Consider the following 20,213-nt stretch of genomic DNA (forward strand, 5'->3'; position numbering starts at 1 on the left):
ACCATTCAACCAGTATACACTGATTGTATTTTTTTTTTGTAGCTCCCCCATTTTAAGTACCAATATTATATGTGGAACTCAGGTTCATTCGGTAACTTGTGACTGCAATGAAAATAACTTATCACACAATAACACACACTGAAGATGGCTCCTGAGGTAAGCCATCGTGAAACGCTTGCGTGCAGATCACAAATTTCGCGTGTATATATAAATTAAACCACCATTCGAAACCTCCAGAGCCTCGAGGATGAGAGCGCAAAACTTACAAGGGGCGCGTTCGGTCAAGTCCCGCTAATTTAGCTCTGTCGCACGCCGTGTTTAACCTCGAACACGACAGGACAATAGCTAACTGAGCTCCCGAGACTGAACTCTCGAATGGACTAAAAGCCGGATATCGTCGCAGCTTGTCTGCTGATAAAGCGCAGCACCATTATATTTCGCCAAAATTCAACCTTGCACCTTCTTCGTGCCCAATTCTCAGATTAACTTCACCAGATACATCTACCAATTTTCGAACGCCAACCATAGTGGAGTAGTAGCTTTGCTATTGCGCTGCTAAGCCCGAGCCCCCCGGGTCAAATCGCCGGCCGTGACGGCTGCATTTTGATGGCGGTCAAATGCAAAAATGCCCGTGTAACGTGCATTGGATACAGAACCTCAGCTTGTCAAAATTATACCGCAGTCCCCCACTGCGGCGTGCCTCATAATCAGATCATGAGTTTGGCACCTAAAACCCCAAAATGCAAGTCTTTCACTTGCGAACGCGTACTCGCGTCTTCGATGAAATGCAGTTACTTCAAAGTCATTCCGAGAGGTTCACACCAATTTGCCCGCTATCTGTTGACTGCTATTAGAGAAATTATTTTCTCTGTGCTAATACTCTCCTCGCGAACAAAAACCAACCGTCAGTACGCTCTGTATGCTTGCGCCGTTGCATAATCCCAGAAAGTTTTTTTTTTGTTGGAAAACAGAGGTTTTGTGAAAACTTCTGTCTTCAGTGTTTTTAGTTAGAGTTCGCAACAAGAAAAGTACGAGATATTGCGCAGATGCATCAAGGCGAAAGAGCTCCTTCAATAGACCTTCAGTAAAAAAAAAAGTTCAGGTACCAACTAAGCTGATGAACGTACTATTTAGGTAGAATGGGCAAGATTCCCGGTGTCCAAATAACCAGCCTGTATAAGCAGGTCATCAAAATCAACATATGTACGGTTTTAGTGACTACCGTCCCCAACCGGTCAGATATATATATGCTTACTCGGATCGCGCTGTCTGCAAGCTTTTGACCTTCTATTTTCCCTTTGCTCTCGCCATAAAACACACTGGCGTTGAATATTGAACGGGAACTCTCAGTCGCATGCAAGCGCTGCATTTCATGCCGAAGCCCTTCTTTATTCACGTATTCTAATGAGAGAGAGAGAGAGAGAGAGAGAGAGAGAGAACTTTATTCGTCATAGTGGGGAGCTAGTTCATGGGCTCCTCAGGAAGCGGCACCTGAAAGAAAGGACACTCGCGTTGTTGCTAGAGCCCGTTAGAACCGCGTCAATAGACGTTTTATTGCGTTAAACACCGTAGTATAGTGGCTACGGCGCCACTCCAAGCCAAATGAACGGTGCCCGGAGCCAGGGCAGCGTTCTGGCTTCCGCTACTGGCACGAGCGTTGTACAAACACCAGTAGTAGTTGTTTATTGAGGAAAATGACGCTTATTTCTGCTGCCCAATAGGGAGCATGGCGCAGCGTCAGGGGAAGGGGAAGTGGGAGATAAGGATGAGAGCAAACACCACCTAGATAACTTTACAAGGCCCCCGCATGACCTCCTCGCCCAGCAACTACGTCACTGCCAAGAGATCCGGCCGTGCTGCCGCAGTACCACCTAGATTAGGCGGTGTTGCAGCAGCGCGCGAAACTGTTGTCGACGCCGTCGGCAACAGTCATAATGTGATGACTATAGTCCACGGTGCAAGATATATGTATATATATTACGCCATGCTCTAGTCTACCGTCTGTACATAACTGTCGTGAGCCATACCATCTGTACGCCATCCGAATGCGAATGTTCCCGCGAAAACGCTTGTTTACAACATTTCTCTTTCTTCTTAATTGCTCTTATTTTCCTGCCTCGATCTTTTTTCTCTTTCTTTGGGTTTACGGGGTGACGCATATACGTATAAGATTTGGGTGGCTATTGATCGCGTTCTTCCCTTCCAATTCTGTGGTCTTTCCAATCTTCATGTGCGCATGCGCGTTCTAATGTCCATCTGCACTGTGGACAGCTAGGTCCGGTTGTGAGTTCGTGTTCGCTCTGTTTACTTCCTCGGCCTGGTCGTGCTTTGCGTTGCCGTACTCCCATTGAATCCTTACCACCTAGCCCGGTCGTCCAATGCTTAGATTGCCAATGAGTGATATTGCCTGATTTGTTTGCCTTCCACTGCGCTTCTTCTCGTTTATTTATTTCGTGACTTCCTTTTTGTTAAACGTATTGACGCAGTAGTCATGTTGCCTCTCGATGTCGGGTTTACGTGAAAATATGGACGACGCATATACAATGCGCATGTATGCGCAGGGTGTCCTAAACTATCGTGCACCAAGTTTTCAAGATATGCAAGTGCCACGTAGCTGGACAGAACCAAGGGAATGTTTCTTGCCGTCGCTTGGAGATACTGAGACTTCTTTCTTGCATTCTGCCTAATTACATAATTTGTCTTAAATAATTTATCAACTTCCCAAATACTATAGGTAAATGAAAAGTGTCAATGAGGAAATTGTAGAGCAACAAGAAAAACTCCTGCTACAGCTTTCTGTGCTCAATACGTGCTACATAAAAGCGTTTTTCCGAGCGTCAAAGACGCTCGCGAATACACGCAAAGTGCCTCGGGTGGCCAGTCACGCGGCAACCCGCAGTACCTACGCTATAGGCACTGCTGGTGGCCAACAAAAGACTGGGTGCTGACGAAACGACTCATCACCAAGTCCGGGGACATAGATCGACTCCGACAGGGCTGAGTTAGACGGAGAGTAGTTTAGAATTAAAGTTTCTGTACCTGACTCTCTCCTGAATAGTGTGGGCTCTTGCCAAGCGAGGAACGAAAGCACACGGTCGTGCGGACCATCAAAAGGGAATTTATTAAACGTTCATACATCAATGCCAGGTAGCCCATATAAAATGCAATACGCCAATGGAATACCCTGAGTTCGACTCACTACGCAAGGATACTGAGCGAATACACTCGCCTCATTCCGAAGACTAATGCACGCGAACCGAGACGCGTTCGAGAGATCGGCAATGCTTCGTGGGGAGTCCGGCGAAGCGCTCGAATCAGCGCATCGTCTCTGCGTGCGCGAAGGGGATACTCTTGCAAACCAGTATCAACGCCACCAGGTGGCGCTAACATCGCGACACTAACGCCATCTGTCGTCGAACTGTGCTGATAAGTGTAACTGACTCTCCTCGGGGCATGAGCAGGTGCGGGGAAGCCGTATTGCAGGAGGTGAGAGGGCCATGCGGGAAAAACAGCACCAGTGGACACGCGAGAGTAGAGCGTCCCCACAAATGGGTATATGCCACTGCAGACAAGTAGTATGATATCCTTGACACACGGGCGAATTCAAGTCGTTTCTAGTAAACCCCGTAACTTCACTCTGAAGGACCCCTTACGAAAAGTAGTTTCGCCTGTGACACACTGTACGGCGCGGTCTCCTTTATCCTGCTGTCTTGCTTCCAAGACAGCAATGTCTGTAAATAAAAGTCGCAGTTCGTCCGAAAGTCGAAGCATTGATTGCGATATCAAATTATTAGAACGTATATACGAAATAATGTTAGTAGTTTTACCAGCTGTGTAAAGTCATGTAGACATTCGCTTCCTAAATAAATTAATAAGCACGTTGTCACGTGCGCGCAGCCAAACATGAACACACAGCACTCGATGACCGCGGACACTCGCTGTCAGAACGCTTCCTGCTGCCTCTCACTGCAATGCGAACTATGCGCGCGAGAACACGGTGCACGCGAAGCCGCCGCCTATCTCGGGCTACCGATCCTTCGAACGTACCTACCGCAGATTACATCCAAGATAGGACGCACGCAGCCACCGCAGCCGGTATGGAAGAGGCGATGCGTACTAACCTGCCCGCTTAGCGCTCGCACATGATGGACTGCACGATGATGGGCTGCACATGATGGGCGGCATACGAGGGTATCAGCATGATGGGCTGCACACGAGGGTACGCCATTGGGCTCATAAAGTAGTTGGTACATTTTCCTTTCTGCAAGGGGCCATTACCAGAATGGAGGCACTTCTTTGTCGTGTGTCAACTTGAGTGAACGCCTTTTTCTGTAGATCTCCCTTAGTTCAAAGGACTTTGGAGTGCCCGTGTGTCACGTGCATGAAACCCCAAAAATTATACAACTATGTACCTCTGATGTACTTCTCTTTGCGTGTACCTCTCATAACGATGGAATTCCTTGCACAGGCATCATATATATATATATATATATATATATATATATATATATATATACATACATCGCCTTCGTCCTAGTGACATCGCTGCGTCGACGTCTCACAAATGCATGCGTGTGATTTGGTGTTTTCATTACAGCCTACGTTGTGAACAGTGCTGTGCGCAAACAAAAATCACCGCCCAATCACTCCGTACAGATAGTTAACCAGCGAAGCTGAAACGTTCGGCCCCGGTGTTTATCACTGTGTTAATCCCAACCGTACATTGAAGTATTTTTCAATTATTGGTTACGGCTTTGTGTTTCTTAATGAGGTTACACACACGTTCTGCTGCGACAGAGATAACGACGTCACTGACGGTATTTCGCTTCTCCCAATGCTAGGAATACATCTGTACGAAGCGGAGCAATAACAAGGAAGAAGAATAAAAATAAGGGTGGGGGGGCGAGAGAGGTGGGTTGATGAGAATACGCAATGCGCATATTGACGCAGAGGTATACATTGCATAACATACTATGAGTAGGGCTGGTGGGAGCTTTTCCCAGGGAACAGATGATGCCGACATGGCTCTCATCAGTAACGCTGCTTCTGCGTGATCTCCCATGTGGGTACTGCAGCTCTGACGCTGCCTGTGGTAGGATCGGAGCACTTCATCTCGACGAGAGCATGCAGCGCAATTCGGTTCCCACGGAGAAAGTACGAACAGGTTCGTTGAACAGACGAGCATTTCATCTCTCCTATTGCAGGTGCGTTCTTCGTATCGGTTTCGAGACAAATAATGTCGTACTACGAGCTATTCGTATAAGTCAACTAATGAAGACTCGAACTAACACAAATAAGATCATTGCTTCGTAAGCGACTATCATTTTTTCTCCGCTTTCGTTTTGTGGGAGTGAGTGAGAATGTTCCCGTTACCAGGAACTGCAACGGTTAGTAACAAACGAGCAGCTTAACAGTGAAACCAGGGAGAGCATAGGGGAAATTACTGTTGCCTTTTGTTGCAATGCCATAATCGAAACGAGGGCCTCAATTTCGGTAGTCTTGATTCCACGAGGTAGCATATCAAGGTTTGTTGACCAGGTGCCTGGTCCTTAGCTCACGTAATATACCTGACACCGGCGGCGTCCGCCTACTCGGCAGTGAGTGGCGCTCGGAAAAATTCACAGCACTTATATTGTATACTTACTCAAAATACCCAAGAAATTTAACAGCAGGATGGCCACACGAACGATGTGGAGGACGTGATTTCGACTCTCACCTGTGACAAGTTAGCTTTTCGTTCACTTTCGTTACCCCTTACTTTTTTGTTTCTACACATCTATAAAACATAACTACAATCTGCCTTATGCTTTCTGCATGAAGCTTCACTGTCGGCTTCTTCGTATGGTTGTTTACTCAGAAAACATTGAGCGACTCCGATTTCCTAATCCTTCTCGCTCATTGGTTCGTAGCGGAAACACTTTTGGGATCTCAATGATTTAAAACACCCTCAATGCACATTGCGCCTAGTCGCCGCACAGTTTTGGGGCCCTTTCGACCACGGGCAGTGGTGTTGCAGCTCATATTGAACGTGACTTTACGTATAAAGCTACGTTACCATAAACGCATGAAGCAAACAATCTGAGCAGCCAGCAGAAAAATAAAATACGTGGGCATGACACAAGTGCTCGCCCAACAGAAAAATCATCGCCAAGCACTCCGTACAGACGGTTAGCCAGCGAAGCTGAAACGTGCGGCCCCGGTGTTTATCACTGGGTTAAACCCGACGGTACACTAAAGTCTTTCTCAATTATTGGTTACGTCTTTGTGTTTCTTAATGAGGTTACACACACTTTCGGCTGCGACAGAGAGAACGACGCCACTGATGGTATGCCCGCACTCCGCCGTTGTCGCATTCCCGCTTGCGATTCTTCAAAATTAAATTGCTTCAAAATTATATCTGCCCGTCACGTAAGACAATGAATGGCTCATACGCCCTTAAGCAATGGCTCATATCCCCGTAAACGCGGCCTCCCCATTATGACGACAGAAGAGAAGTAAAATTTTACGCTGTAATGATGAGCGCAGAGAGAGAGAGAGAGAGAAGAGACTTTATTTGCACCCGTCAACTAGATGACGGGGTAGAGGCTTCAGCCTAAACCCACCCTCATCCTCCCTAACCGTCGACCGGGATCCCTTGGGACGCGGCGGCGGTCAGGGCGGGACCGATGACTTGTCGTTGTGCATTTTCTTCTTCGTTGAGTAGCAAGGACTCCCAGGATTCTCTGCATCTATGTGGCTCATCAAAGTTAGGACAGGTCAAAACCATGAGCGGCAATGAAGCCAGCTGGGGAAGGAGACGACGACAAACGCGGGAGCAGGGGCACGAGCGCGTGCCGAGCACGAGCACTAGGGCAACCCCAGGGGCACCAACGAGCCAGCTCTGGAAGAAGAAGATGCTCGAGCCATTGCTGATGATGACAGTTCCTGCGTACAGGCGACAGACGGCCGAATCGGCTAGCCATATATACAGTTTCGCTGTAAGAACATCGCGGGAGGATACATTTAGGGCGTGTGCGGTGCATGAACGTTAATACAGAATGAAAAGAGAAATAATAGCACGCCCCGCATTTACTACAGCTTCACTTCACACAGATTTCTACCCGTATGTGGGACCTGCTCAATGTTTTCGGTGTACCCGAGTCGCAAGTTTCAAATGCACAGCTTGAGTAGTGAATTTGCTTGCGTTCGGTTGTTTTAGTTCAAAGGACATGAAGAAAACAGGAAAAAGAAATCGGATCACTGGCATTGATGTTTTCGTTGACAATAATGTTAATGCGATGGACATTTGCATTCTGCAGACTAACCAGAGCAAGGGTGGTGTCTTTTCAAAATAGCGTTTGTTGGTTCTGCTTCCCGCATTCGGCTCCATAGACGTCACCCGTTGCCTTAAATGTTGTATCAATAACTGCACAGTGAACACGTGGACATTGCCAACAAAGTACAAGCACAGCCGTTCGATAAGAACAATTGCGGCAGAACCGAACTCACGATGACTGCTTATGGTAATGCATTACCGTTGATTCAATGTAGTGACACAACGTATACATAGCCACCGTCGAAAAGAATTATATGTGAGGTGTCTTCTGCAACGGGATTCTCGTTTCGCGCTTTCCTAAGAACACGGCGCCATCTAGCGCTGCCGCAACGAAGCCACTGCATGGCCTCCGAAATGCATGGCGCGCCGGTGCGTACGTGTGAACACTGAGAAGCGCGTTATGCGGCAAACGGGCTCCTCTGTCGCACTTCGTTCTGGACACGCTGCGCCGCCTAGTAGCATTGCCGAAAAGTTCGCGCGTGGCCTCCGAGACCAGAAGCGTGGCGCGCCATTGCTTGCGAATGGCGAGAATGGTTCCCTTTTTAGTCGCACGTTCAGTGGCATATACTCCCTGATTCAAGTTGACGAGAGGTATACATACCCAGTGCATTCGTGGCGCTGCCTGCTAATGCGGCGGGTTTGCTGCCCCTGAGGAACCCTCGTGACGAGCATTCGATTCCGCTCAGCATCAGAGATATTTGAAGGAACTTCGTCGTCATAGAGCGGCACATTCCGGGCTAACATCTCCAGCATCACATTAAAGCATGTTTCTCTTTCATGTGGACCTCTGCGAGTTCGGAGACTATTGGCCATAGTGACCCTCTACCTACGTTCTGTGAAATTACGGCACATTACAAAGGGGAGCGGCGACCTTTTCCACCTCCCCATCCTAAATTGAGTAGAGCGCAGCCCCGTACGCTCAGGATGCTTCAGACGGGTTCGTACCCGTCGAGAGGCTTCCTGAGTAGACTGCACACAGAGATAGATCCTCATTGTCCGGATTGCGGGGAAGAATTCTGTACTTTAGCCCACATGCTCTGGCAGTGCGCTGTGTTACACGACTTCAACAACAGCGGGGACTGGGTGAAGGCCATCACGAGCACTAAACAGGAAGACCAGCACAAGGCTGCCCAGAGGGCCCGTGAGATAGCAGAGAAGCATGGCCTCCCGGCTCTAACATGGGATTAGCCAACAGCTAGCCAGGGGCCTCTCTGGGGCTCCAGTGGCTGGCTCCTCAGGACCTTAACAAAGTTCTTTATCTGCCAGTCTGTCTTTCATGCGGCACATACCTAGTTACCCATGTTGGCTTCAAATACGTTCATTGAAGGGCGCCACACACCTACTGTCACATATCCAGTGCTCCGTGTCGGCGTCAGAAAGTTGGCCTCAACGGTACCCACCCAGTCCCTCATCTACAGCGACCCATGTCGGCGCGAAAGATGTTCGTTAAAGAGTGGCACGAATGTCCTCTAAGCGACCTAAGTTGACCCGATGGTTGGTTCCGAGCCCTGTTACCTTAACAGAGCAAACCGATGTGCTACCCATTCGAGCACAGACTACACAGTGACCCAGGAAGGCGGGAGAACGGTTGTGAACATAGGTAGGTGCAAAAATAAAAATCCAGAATTAAGAAGCCAGCCGTCAGAGAGAGTAGCGCAGTGTGGCATAAAAGTTATGAACGGGGATAAGGTGCCCCAGATAAGCTGGCCTACGTTTTGGTAGGGGGGCCTATCTTTGTCAACGCTGAAGATAGGCCCACGTATCGAAACGTACACGCCAGCCTTTCTGGGGCACCTTAACCCTGCTTGTAACTTTCATGCCGTAGAGTTTCATACAATTACTGGAAGCAGCTGAGGAGCTAGTGTCGCACGGGAGCTCCAAGCAGGGCAGTTCAGCCTTTAGAAATAACTAACTTCACCGTAATTAATCTTATAAGTATATTATTGCCCTTAATTACTCCTAATGCCTCTGCAGCAGTCACTTTAGAATCATAATTATAAATCTCAGTAGTCATACGTAGTCATAAGTCATTCAGCTACATACATCGCAGGACCCCACGTATGCCCATGGACTGCGTCCTGTCACGTGTTACAGACAGACGGACCGTCGGATGGAAATATTTTCGATGGAAGCAGCGCTAGAATGATTGCGCATTAAAAGCTAGATCGCACTGCCTTGTTCTGAGCGATTTACGCATCCAACCACGTAGCAACTCGCCGTTATGACGAATCGTTTCGACGGGCGCGCATAAGTCACAGAAAAAGAAAGAAAAGCAAAAAAAAAAAGACATCCGCGATACACGAAGCTGTCAGTGTGCGCGAATGCGCGTGCGGCATGCTTTTTGCCCACCAAGAACACCCAAGTGCACCGAAATATCATGTGACCGATTCGCCGTGACGTAGACCGGGAAAGGTTTGTTGCGAACGACATCAACAAGGGGAGTTATGGGTATTACGATCGAAGCACGACTAGGTTGAGGAGGGGACAAATAATATTATGAAAAAATCCCTTTTAAAATAAAGAAAAGAACCTGACAACCTTAATTTCATTCAAACAAAATGACATCTTCAATTAGATTTCAATACATGCCATGCGCACAGAAAAAAACGATAGCGTTTGTTTTGGTATTCACAAAAACATCTTTTTGTTAGCACCCCTGCAAGAAAAAGTGGGCGTTCACTCCGGTGCGGAAGAAAAACATGCTCGTAAAGTTCGTCTGCTACGATACGCCCCCCAGGAATGTATTGGTCATTTGCTCCTTTGTGCAGTTTTATGAATTCTGGTGGCGTGAATTTTACGTTTCCTGAGCGTGGCGTTTTTGATGTGTGTTGCGCTCTGAGCGTAACGTGTTGAGTGAAAACGTTTGAAGTAAATTGAGTAAACACCACCGGACAAGTGTCGGCTTCCGCCGTCTTCGTGCGACTGCTATGAGGCATGGGCGCGCACCTGAGGAGCATCTGAGTTTACCCACGGGTACTCAAGGGGTACATCAATGCGACGAGTTTCACGACAAGCAAGATTGCAGTTCACTTGCGAAAAAGTAAGTTCTTTTCTCGTACACTTATTATTATCTTCACTCTTCATAACACGTTTCGTGTGATTGATTGATTGATTGACTGACTGACTGACTGATTGAGTGGTTGATTGATTTATTGATGTGTCGCGACCGCCTTCTCACTTTCCACTACAAAATTTTCGAACGCACAGCAGATTGCGCGGCATGCACGACGCCAGATAAGTTGGTGAGTTACGTCTGCGCCAAGGTACGCGCGCATGCATATTTCCTGCGATCCTGAAAAAAAGGCGCAATACAATGCGTTTTCAGTTGCTCGAAACGCACAGCATTTCTTTTTGAAAAACTGTACAACTAACTACATCAACCAGAATATACATTGTCAGTAAACATACATCTAAGTCGTTGCCACCTGCCTACCGATCAAAAATTTAAGAAAGGGTGTACTTATGACAGAAACGCAAGGCAAGGACTAACTTTTGAAGATATAGCAACAGCTGTATCTATATTTTTTTTTCTATGCGCGGAAAATTACGGTAAGTTCGTGTGTTATCTAGTCAGTCTTGTATTAAGTCAGCTGTGCATCAATATGCTTATCGCGAATTCGTGATTGTTATGCGCAAGGTCTTGGGAGCGCATACCATGTTTTTTCGTCCACTTTCGCTTTTTCTTTTACCGGAAGTATCCGCTCCTCACCTAGATGACGCTAAACCCCATTAACCGCTGATGAGCCGGCGTTTTAAGATATCAAGGTCTTCTATGACAGCTATGTATACCTTTACATGAAACAACGTATACATGAGACAACGTATACATAAAATTACGCATACATGTACCTTGGCAACACAACCAAGATATATCGCCAAATAGACCAACATTTTGCTGGCGGTTTCAGTTTCAGTTTTGCCAGGACATTTAACATATGAGCGTTATTTTTTGAGCCTTTTCATATGAGCCCACTCAGTGTATGAATACTATCAGTGGAATTGTGCCAAGTAAGATTAGACATTGCCTAACCTATATAAGCAGCTAACATAAATAGATATAAGTATAAGTTACGCTGAAGAAACAAATAGATAGCACTGTTAGTGGAGCTACTTTCGTAAACACATTACGTCAAGGTCACCTCTGATTTCAAGTTTAGCCGTGCACTGTTCAAAAACACGTGAAAACGCGCACAGTTAACTGGAATAATGTGTTATCGCAAGCGATACAACAAATTGTATAACGAGGGAGCATAAGCAGTAGTTTTATTGAAGCGAGCATTTTCATTTTTCGAAGAACCACGGACCACACAGGAGCTACGCAATTAGAAGTTCTACGTAAATGAACTAAGCAATTTCATAAATTTCATGGCACACAAAGTAGGCGTTCTATCTTGTCCACCTAAGAGGATTCAATAGCTTTTTCGAGTCTTGGGCAGAAGACAGGTTGGTGTCAACGCTGTAAAAAGGTCTGAAACATACTGCATACGGAAAAGTGGTGGCAAAGTCGCTAAGAAAGGCGTTGGCTTTAACTAATAAACATAAATGAAATAGTGCCAATGGCAGGATTCAAACAGCGGACCCCTAGCACACCAACTCGTTTTTACTTAGTCAGCATACGTTTAGTTCTTTTAATCTGCCGCTACAGCTACGAGTCATCAATTTATTCGATAGCGTTAAGGGCGCCGTGTCGCAGAAAATCCGGCGTCGCTGTCGGCGTAAGCGCCGGCGTCGTTGGAGGAAATAATCATGCCGAACCACATCATCCCCAACCACCCCGACCGGGCAGGTCCTATTCGCGTGGCGCAAGGTGTTAGTGAGCAAAAATTGAATTTCTTAAAGTAAAATCCGTCAGAAAAAATCGTAAAGTACCACCTAACCACAACCTACAGACGAGATAGCGTAGGATTGCAATTTGGATATACCAGAAAAAAGCCTGATAAGTAGCCAGGGATCTTCGAATGCTATCGCGTTCCACTCTTAAAGGCGAAGCTTATGCGTCCTCCAAATTTTTCTAACCTGTTGCTATCGCATACATTGCTTCGCCATTATGGCGAAGCTGTGAGATTTTAAAATTTTGTACTGCAGCAAGTACAGAAAACGCAAGAAGTCCTTCGCGTTTTCCGCAGCGCGTGGAGTTGCTACGAGTAGGCAACGAGTAACCCGGTGAATGTTTTTGGCGAGCGCCAGATGCAATTAGAATGGCGACGTATAAGTGATTTAAATATAAAGAATACTTCTTAATGAACACAGTATAGAGCTACTGTTATATTTCCCCAACGAACACATAACTTATCGGTGAGTTCCAGGGGAGTTCGGAAAACAAAGAGTGCAAATAGCACAGGAGTTCGAGTGGCCCTCTCCCTTCGTATGATTTGGCTGTGAGTTTACGATGTATAGTGGAACTCTTTAACATATATCCTAGATGCAGCGTTCCCATGTTTTAAATAAAGCGTGAATAAATGCGTCTAGTTGCGATAGTACAAACCGCGGAAAGCGAAGCTACACAGCTGAGCTGCTGCTGCCGCCTGTAAGATGCGTTGGACCAAGTTTGGCAACAACAGCACAGTGCAATGCGTCGCAACATTGCTCGAATGGTAATTGCATTACCGTCGATAGTCATTGTGAGATTGGTATTGTTGTATTTTGTTTTACGTTTACTTGTCTGCACATTAGTTATTAAGTACTCCGTGGCTGACAAGGAAATTTATTTACCCGTAGGCACGCATAAAACTGTTGTATGAACGTATACAGTGCAATATATAACGTACCACACATGCAATACATCGTACTTCATATAAACAGAACAGATGAGCAGACAAAATAGTAAATTGCGTCTGCTTCACATTGACTTTGCCACACATCAAAAACCAGTGTACATGCAAAATCATAAATATCAGCCTCGGATTCCTGAATGACACCCGAAGCACACACAAGTGCAGTTTCTACTCGGACAAACAAAATTCTGGCTTTATTCTGGCTACAGCAAAACTTGGCCTCGAGACACGGTTAGGTACCGCGTAGACCAGCGGTGAAGAAACTCGGCTTCACAGAGCTTGAAGAGCTGTTCTTCAAGATATATTATCATCCGTAGTGTGCGCACTCTGGGGTGCATTGCTCTATTTGGCTGCCGGGATCGTTCTGCAATGTTGCGGAAGCACCACAAAACGTAGCTAACGCTGTAGTAGACGATACTCGCAAACCGATCTTGCCGCCGTGGTGCCCGCACGATGGATATTCCAAAAAAAATCACAGCATATCCACGGGGTGAATGATGATGAGTGGGCGAAGCTCCGGAGGGAATCATCGGATCTCCCGCTTAAGGGGACGCTAGCACAAACGCGTTAGAAACGTGCAGTACTCTCTAGTAAGGGGGAGCGGCCACAGCGTCTTACGCAGCCATTTACACATGCCGGAACGTGCACCGCGTTTGCCGACGCCATCACATGACTGCTGAGAGAGTATACCCCCCGTATTCATAAACGCTCCTCGACTTGAACTTGACTTGCCACCGCCTTGGGCAGCGCGTTCGAAACGCGTTGAAGGTAAGGCGGAGAGGCCACAGCGTCTTGCACCAGCTTCTTACACGGGCCGTAACGCGCTAGCACAAACGCGTTAGAAACGCGCTAGAAACGCGCTAGAAACGCGGCCTTTCGTTAATGTTGGGTATTTATTGCCATCGTGGTGCGTGTGTCTATGTGCGCTTCATGGCGTAGTGGTTAGCGCCGCGCGTTCGGAAGCGAGGGGTCCCTGGTTCGATTCCGCGCTACGGACACAACTTTCGGAATTTTTTTTTATTGCGATAGCAATTATATGGACACTCAAAAGCAGATTTCTGCCGTCGGCGTCGCCGTCGCCGTCGCCGTCGCCGTGAGGTTCCGTATGACGTCAATGGAGATGAAATCGTGGCCGCGCGCCGCCGAACGCTGTATGTGCGAGTGAAAGGGCGCGAGGGACGCGCTCTTTCACGGGGAGTGAACGCACGGCGGAGAACAAACGCGCGTTCTGCGCCGTGCTTCCTTAAGGGCTGCAGAAGTAGGCGTCTCTTTCCTCCTTTACAATCACCATATATGAGAGCAAACGCGCCTTCTTCCGATGCGCGAGAGGCCGTGGGGGAGGGGGGGAAGGGGGAGGGAAGGGAGGCGACGTTTAGCTGCGGCACCAAGTGCCTATTTATATCAGAGGCTCCGGCAACAGTCACCAACGCCGCACGCATTTTGAGCGAACGCGGGCAAAATGCCGACGGCGTCGACAACAGTTCGGCGCGTTGCCGGTGCTGCTGCATGTCCAAGTTTATACAGCTGATAAAGCTAATATCATTACTCCGTATATCTCTCTACAAATTTGCTATCGCAATTGATGCTTCACCTTTCAGGTGAAACTGCGACAACTTTTTTCATAAAACGCCGGAAGCGTTCTCCGGAAGCCGGAAGCTGGCTTCCTGAACCGGAACCGGAACCGGAAGCGGAACCGGAAGCGGAAGTCGGCTTCCGGTTATACTATACGTATACATATATATGTATATATGGGTATACATACATATACGGACACACAACGCCATCTATTGAGCAATTCATAAAACTAGACGTGGCTACCTACTACGACGGGGACGAACGGGTGCCGCTATAAGGAGCTTCGCCCCTAATAATCTTCCAACCAGCTTCCAGAAGGTGCGCGCTACAACGCACTTCTTTACTACATGCGTGTTGGTCTCTGTTTGTGCGCAATGTATGCATTTATCATTCGCTACCATAACCCAACGTTCAAGCCTTTCTCTTGTAGGTAGAATGCCCCACTGATATTGCGAATGAAAATCCTTCACTTTAGAAGGCAAATCAGGTGAAGAAACGGCTGTCCGTGTTTTTGTATTAGCTGTCCCTGAAGGCACAGACGTCTCACACAACATTTCACAAAGCCTTGAAACTGGTGTCGTGCGCCTCTTTGTATTCCTTACTTGCACAAGCTGGCTCTGTAAGCGCGCAGCCGCCGCACACCGCGGTGCTGGCGTTACCGCTGTCGGAAGCAAGTTGCCTGAACTTTGTGGCTGACAAGGAAATTTATTTACCCGTAGGCACGCGTACAACTGTTGTATGAACGTATACAATGCAATATAACGTACCACACATGCAATACATCCTACTTCATATAAACAGAACAGAGGAGCAAACAAAACAGTAAATTGCGTCTGCTTGACATTAACTTTGCCACACATCACAAACACTACGACAGTGTACATGCAAAATCATAAATGTCAGCCTCGGATTCATGAATGACATCCGAAGCACAGACTGGTACAGTTTGTACTCAGGCAAACAAAGTTTGGGCATTATTCTGGCTGTAGCAAAACTTTGTCTCGAGACACGGTTAGGTACCGCGTAGAGCAGCGGCGAAGAAACTCGGCTTCACCGAGCTTGAAGAGCTGTTCTTCAAGATGACGTCATATTATCACCCGTAGTTTGCGCACTCTGGGGTACATTGCTCTATTTGGCTGCCGGGATCGTTCTGCAATGTTGCGGCAGCACCACAAAACGTAGCTAACGCTGTAGTAGACGAGACTCGCAAACCGATCTCGCCGCCGTGGTGCCCGCAAGATTGATATTCCAAATAATCTTCCAACCAGCTTCCAGAAGGTGCGCGCTACAACGCACTCCTTTACTACATGCGTGTTGGTCTCTGTGCGCAATGTATGCATAAATCATCCGCTACCATATCCCAGCGTTCAAGCCTGTCTCTTGTAGGTAGAATACCCCACTGATATTGCCAGTGAAAATCCTTCACTTTAGAAGGCAAATCAGGTGAGGAAACGGCTGTCCATGTGCTTGTAGTAGCTGTCCCTGAAGGCACAGCCGTCTCACACAACATTTCACAAAGCCTTGAAACTGGTGTCGTACGCCACTTTGTATTCCTTACTTGCACAAGCTGGCTCTGTAAGCGCGCAGCCGCCGCATACTGCGGTGCTGGCGTTACCGCTGTCGGAAGCAAGTTGCCTGAACTTTGTGGCATGAGCGTTCGACGGTAATGACCCAGCCAATAAAGGAGAAGTGGCCTACCTGGGTACTCATCATCATCAAGTAGGTCACATGTACTCTTAGTGCACAGCAGTCTACCAAATGTAACTTTACACGGCAAGCTCATCCTCCGCTGGCTCCGCGAAGCTTTCGGAGACGCAAAATTGTTGTGCTACTCCGTATGTGTCTTGTGTAGCCAGAAAATAAGCATGACAGACAGACAGCGGAGCTTTATTTTGTTCCTAGGTAGCTACTGATCAGGACCCCCTATACGGGAGACCGTTGTAACCGCTGGCCGCGCCCACGTAGGCGAGGACAGAACGCCGGACGCTCCGCCCTTTCCTGGCCCTCTGGATAGCCTGGACTTGCCAGAACCATGAGAAAATAATTTGTTTACTACACGTACTGTTGGTGACGGCGGAAGAGCCACTCTTGCAGCAAACCACAGTTTACTGCACAATACATTCTTAATAAAGAAAGCCCTTTCTGCTAGCGGCAGTGACGACGCAGTCACTGCTTCCGACTGTGCTTTAATACAGCTGATAATGTCTCTCCACGTGTGAGGCTCGTGACAAACTGGTGGAGGTGCGGGGTAAGCGTCTTCACGGATGTTGCAGACCCCTCCAAGGATCCGCGCTACTAATCCAGTGCCTGTCGACACTCCCGTGCATCGGGCCAGCCGCAGGATCAGGGGACTGTCTCCAGAAGTCGTCAACGCTACAGTTCCCACCACATCAAGCGGTATGACCAGCGCTTCCCTTCAAACCACCCCAACCGGTACGGGAAGCACGATGTCGAACCGGTACACACTTGAGAGCCCACGGATCCCGAAGACGTTTCACGGCACAGTGTTCGAAGACGTCGAAGACTGGATGGTCGAATACGAGCGCGTGGCCTCCATGAACGAATGGAACGAAACGGAAAAACTCCGACACGTCTACTTCTACCTGGAGGATGGCGCGCGTACGTGGTTTCAGAACCGCGAGGAGCAACTGACGTCGTGGCGCGAGTTTTGTCGGCAGCTCTTGGAGACCTACACCAGTGCCGATCGCCACGAACAAGCGTAACGAGCGATTCAAGCCCGCGTCTAGTTGCCAAACGAAACTGTGACCACGTACGTCGAAGACATGACGCGCCTCTTCCGACGAGCGGATCCAAGGATGACGGAGGAGAAGAAGTTACGTCATCTGATGCGCGGGGTCAAGGAGCAACTCTTCGCTGGCCTCGTACGGAGCCCTCCGAAGACGGTCGCGGAGTTCTTGTCCGAAGCCGTGACCATGGAAAAAATGCTTCTGCACCGCTCGAACCTATATGAGCGGCAAGCGAACAGCATGTCTACTGCTGACATTCTCGCGGCTATAGGAAGCAACGGTGACTCTCTGCGAGAACTCATCCGCTCTGTAGTGCGTGAAGAGTTGCAAAAGGCCGCTGTAACACCGCAACCTACGGTAAGCTCCATAGCAAGCATTATAAAGGACGAACTGCACCAGGCCCTTCGTGACACCTTGCCTCCTGCTAACGCCGCGCCAGTACCTCCTGAATACCCCCGTGCGACCTACGCGGAAGCCCTGAAGCGCCCTGCTTCCTCTCCGCCGCTGTTCGTTCGTGCTGTTCCTACGGTGTCAGTTCAGTCGGCACAGCCGATACCGTACTACGACGCTGGGTACACCACGCCACCCGTTGTTCATGCCGCTCCATTTGCCCACCATTCGGAGCGAGCGGTTCACCACGTCGACGACAGACGCCCGCCCCCTCGGAAGTCGGATGTTTGGCGCACACCCGATCATCGGCCTCTGTGCTTCCACTGCGGTGAAGCTCACCACCTGTACCGCCAGTGCCCATACCGGCGCCTTGGGATTCGCGGCTTTTCCGCATACTCGCCGCCGCCCCGATACGGCCAGCGACCCCGGGACATTGAGGACTACCTCTCTCAGCAGCGCTTGCCACCGCCTGCCAGGCGGCAGTCGCGATCGCCGTCTCCGAGACGATTTTCACCTCCGCCCCAGCAGTATTCTCCTGAGCGTTCGACCAGTCCCCGCCGGGAAAACTAACTGAGGCGATCTTTGGGGGCGAGGTCGCTGACGGTCGAAGCGCTGAAGACCTCCGACGGACGCAGTTACGGAAAGCTACCGATCCGACATCACCTGCGGCTGAACGGGACGACCGGCTTTCGCTCGATATACCAGTGACTATTGACGGTTATGCCGTTAGTGCTTTAGTGGACACCGGCGCAGACTACACGATTCTAAGCGGGAAAATAGCAACGCAGCTGAAGAAAGTTATCACGCCCTGGCATAACTCGCAGATTGGGACGGCTGGCGGCCACGTCGTTACTCCACTGGGCGCCTGCACGACTAGAGTTGAGATTCAAGGATCAACATTCGTAGCGAGCTGCCTTGTCTTACGCGAATGCTCCCGCGACGTTATTCTTGGGGTTGACTTCCTGCAGGAGTACGGCGCGATTATCGATCTGCAAGAGCGTCGTATCACTTTCTCTTCCGAACGAGCAGTCGACGTGCAAGACGGCCAACGGCGCGACGACGTACTCCGTGTTTCGGCAGACAGTGTAACGCTTCCTCCACGAGCCAGTGTCCTCGTCGACGTCACATGCTGTGGCTTACGCGATGGCGAAGCGGTGGCCGAAAGCAACTTGGAACACCTACTGAAGCAAGGTGTTTGCGTGGCTCGAAGTGTTATACAGATTCGTGCTGGTCATTCGCAATTGCTTGTCACCAACTTTAGCTCCGAGCACCGACACCTGTTCCGCGGCACTTCATTAGCGTTTGCAGACGCAGTAGCAAACGTTAACAACTGTTTCACGTCAGAAGTAGTGGAGACAGCAGACACATCTCTGGGCCATCTCGACATCAATTCTGAACTGTCCACCGATAGCCAGACAGCACTGCGCAAGCTCTTGCTTGAATTCAGGACATGCTTCGCACATTCTTCCAAGGTACGCCATACTTCCATCACTAAACACAGGATCATCACGTACGAAGACGCACGCCTGATACACCAGCAGCCTTACCGCGTGTCGGCAAAAGAACGCGAAGCCATACGTACGCAAGTCCGGGAGATGCTTGACGATGGCGTCATCGAACCTTCCAACAGCCCGTGGTCGTCTCCGGTCGTTCTTGTCAAAAAGAAAGACGGAACGCTACGCTTCTGTGTCGACTACCGCAAGCTCAACAACGTGACTAAAAAGGACGTGTACCCGCTGCCGCGTATCGACGACTCGTTAGATAGACTACGGCGTGCCCACTATTTTTCTTCTCTCGATTTAAAAAGCGGGTACTGGCAAATCGAGGTAGACGAACGCGACCGAGAGAAAACAGCCTTTGTGACTCCAGATGGGCTCTATGAATTTCGAGTGCTTCCTTTTGGCTTGTGTTCAGCCCCGGCTACTTTCCAACGAATGATGGACACTGTCCTTACTGGACTGAAGTGGCAGGCCTGTCTTGTGTACCTGGATGATGTGGTCATCTTCTCCGAAACGTTCGAGCAGCATCTTCACCGCCTACGGAGTGTGCTAGAAGCCATTCGATCGGCAGACCTCACACTTAAGCCCGAAAAGTGCCACTTTGGTTACGAAGAGCTCAAGTTCCTCGGGCATGTAGTAAGCGCCAAAGGGGTCCGACCCGATCCAGACAAGCTTGCCGCTGTGGCCGCGTTTCCAGCTCCTGCCGATAAGAAGGCCGTCCGGCGCTTCCTGGGTTTGTGCGCCTACTATCGCCGGTTTATTAAAGGCTTTTCGAAGATAGCGGAACCCCTGACACGCCTTACAAGGGACGATACGCCATTTGTGTGGCATAACGAGCAACAGGCGGCTTTTGCTGAATTACGACAGCGCCTGCAGTCAGCACCCGTTCTTGCACATTTTGACGATGATGCTG

General features: G+C 49.0%; 1 protein-coding gene across 1 annotated transcript in view; it reads right to left on the reverse strand.

The window, feature by feature from the left end:
* Positions 1 to 4,129: 4,129 nt before the first annotated feature.
* The window catches only part of LOC119466560 (prolyl 4-hydroxylase subunit alpha-2-like), a 76,578-nt gene continuing 60,494 nt past the window's right edge, over positions 4,130 to 20,213 (reverse strand). The window contains exon 12 of the mRNA XM_049657408.1: positions 4,130 to 4,207. Coding sequence (XP_049513365.1) covers positions 4,130 to 4,207 — 78 coding nt within the window. The remainder of the gene's footprint in view (positions 4,208 to 20,213) is intronic.

This window comes from Dermacentor silvarum, chromosome 10, assembly GCF_013339745.2.
Source record: "Dermacentor silvarum isolate Dsil-2018 chromosome 10, BIME_Dsil_1.4, whole genome shotgun sequence".
In the NCBI taxonomy this organism is placed as follows: Eukaryota; Metazoa; Arthropoda; class Arachnida; order Ixodida; family Ixodidae; genus Dermacentor; species Dermacentor silvarum.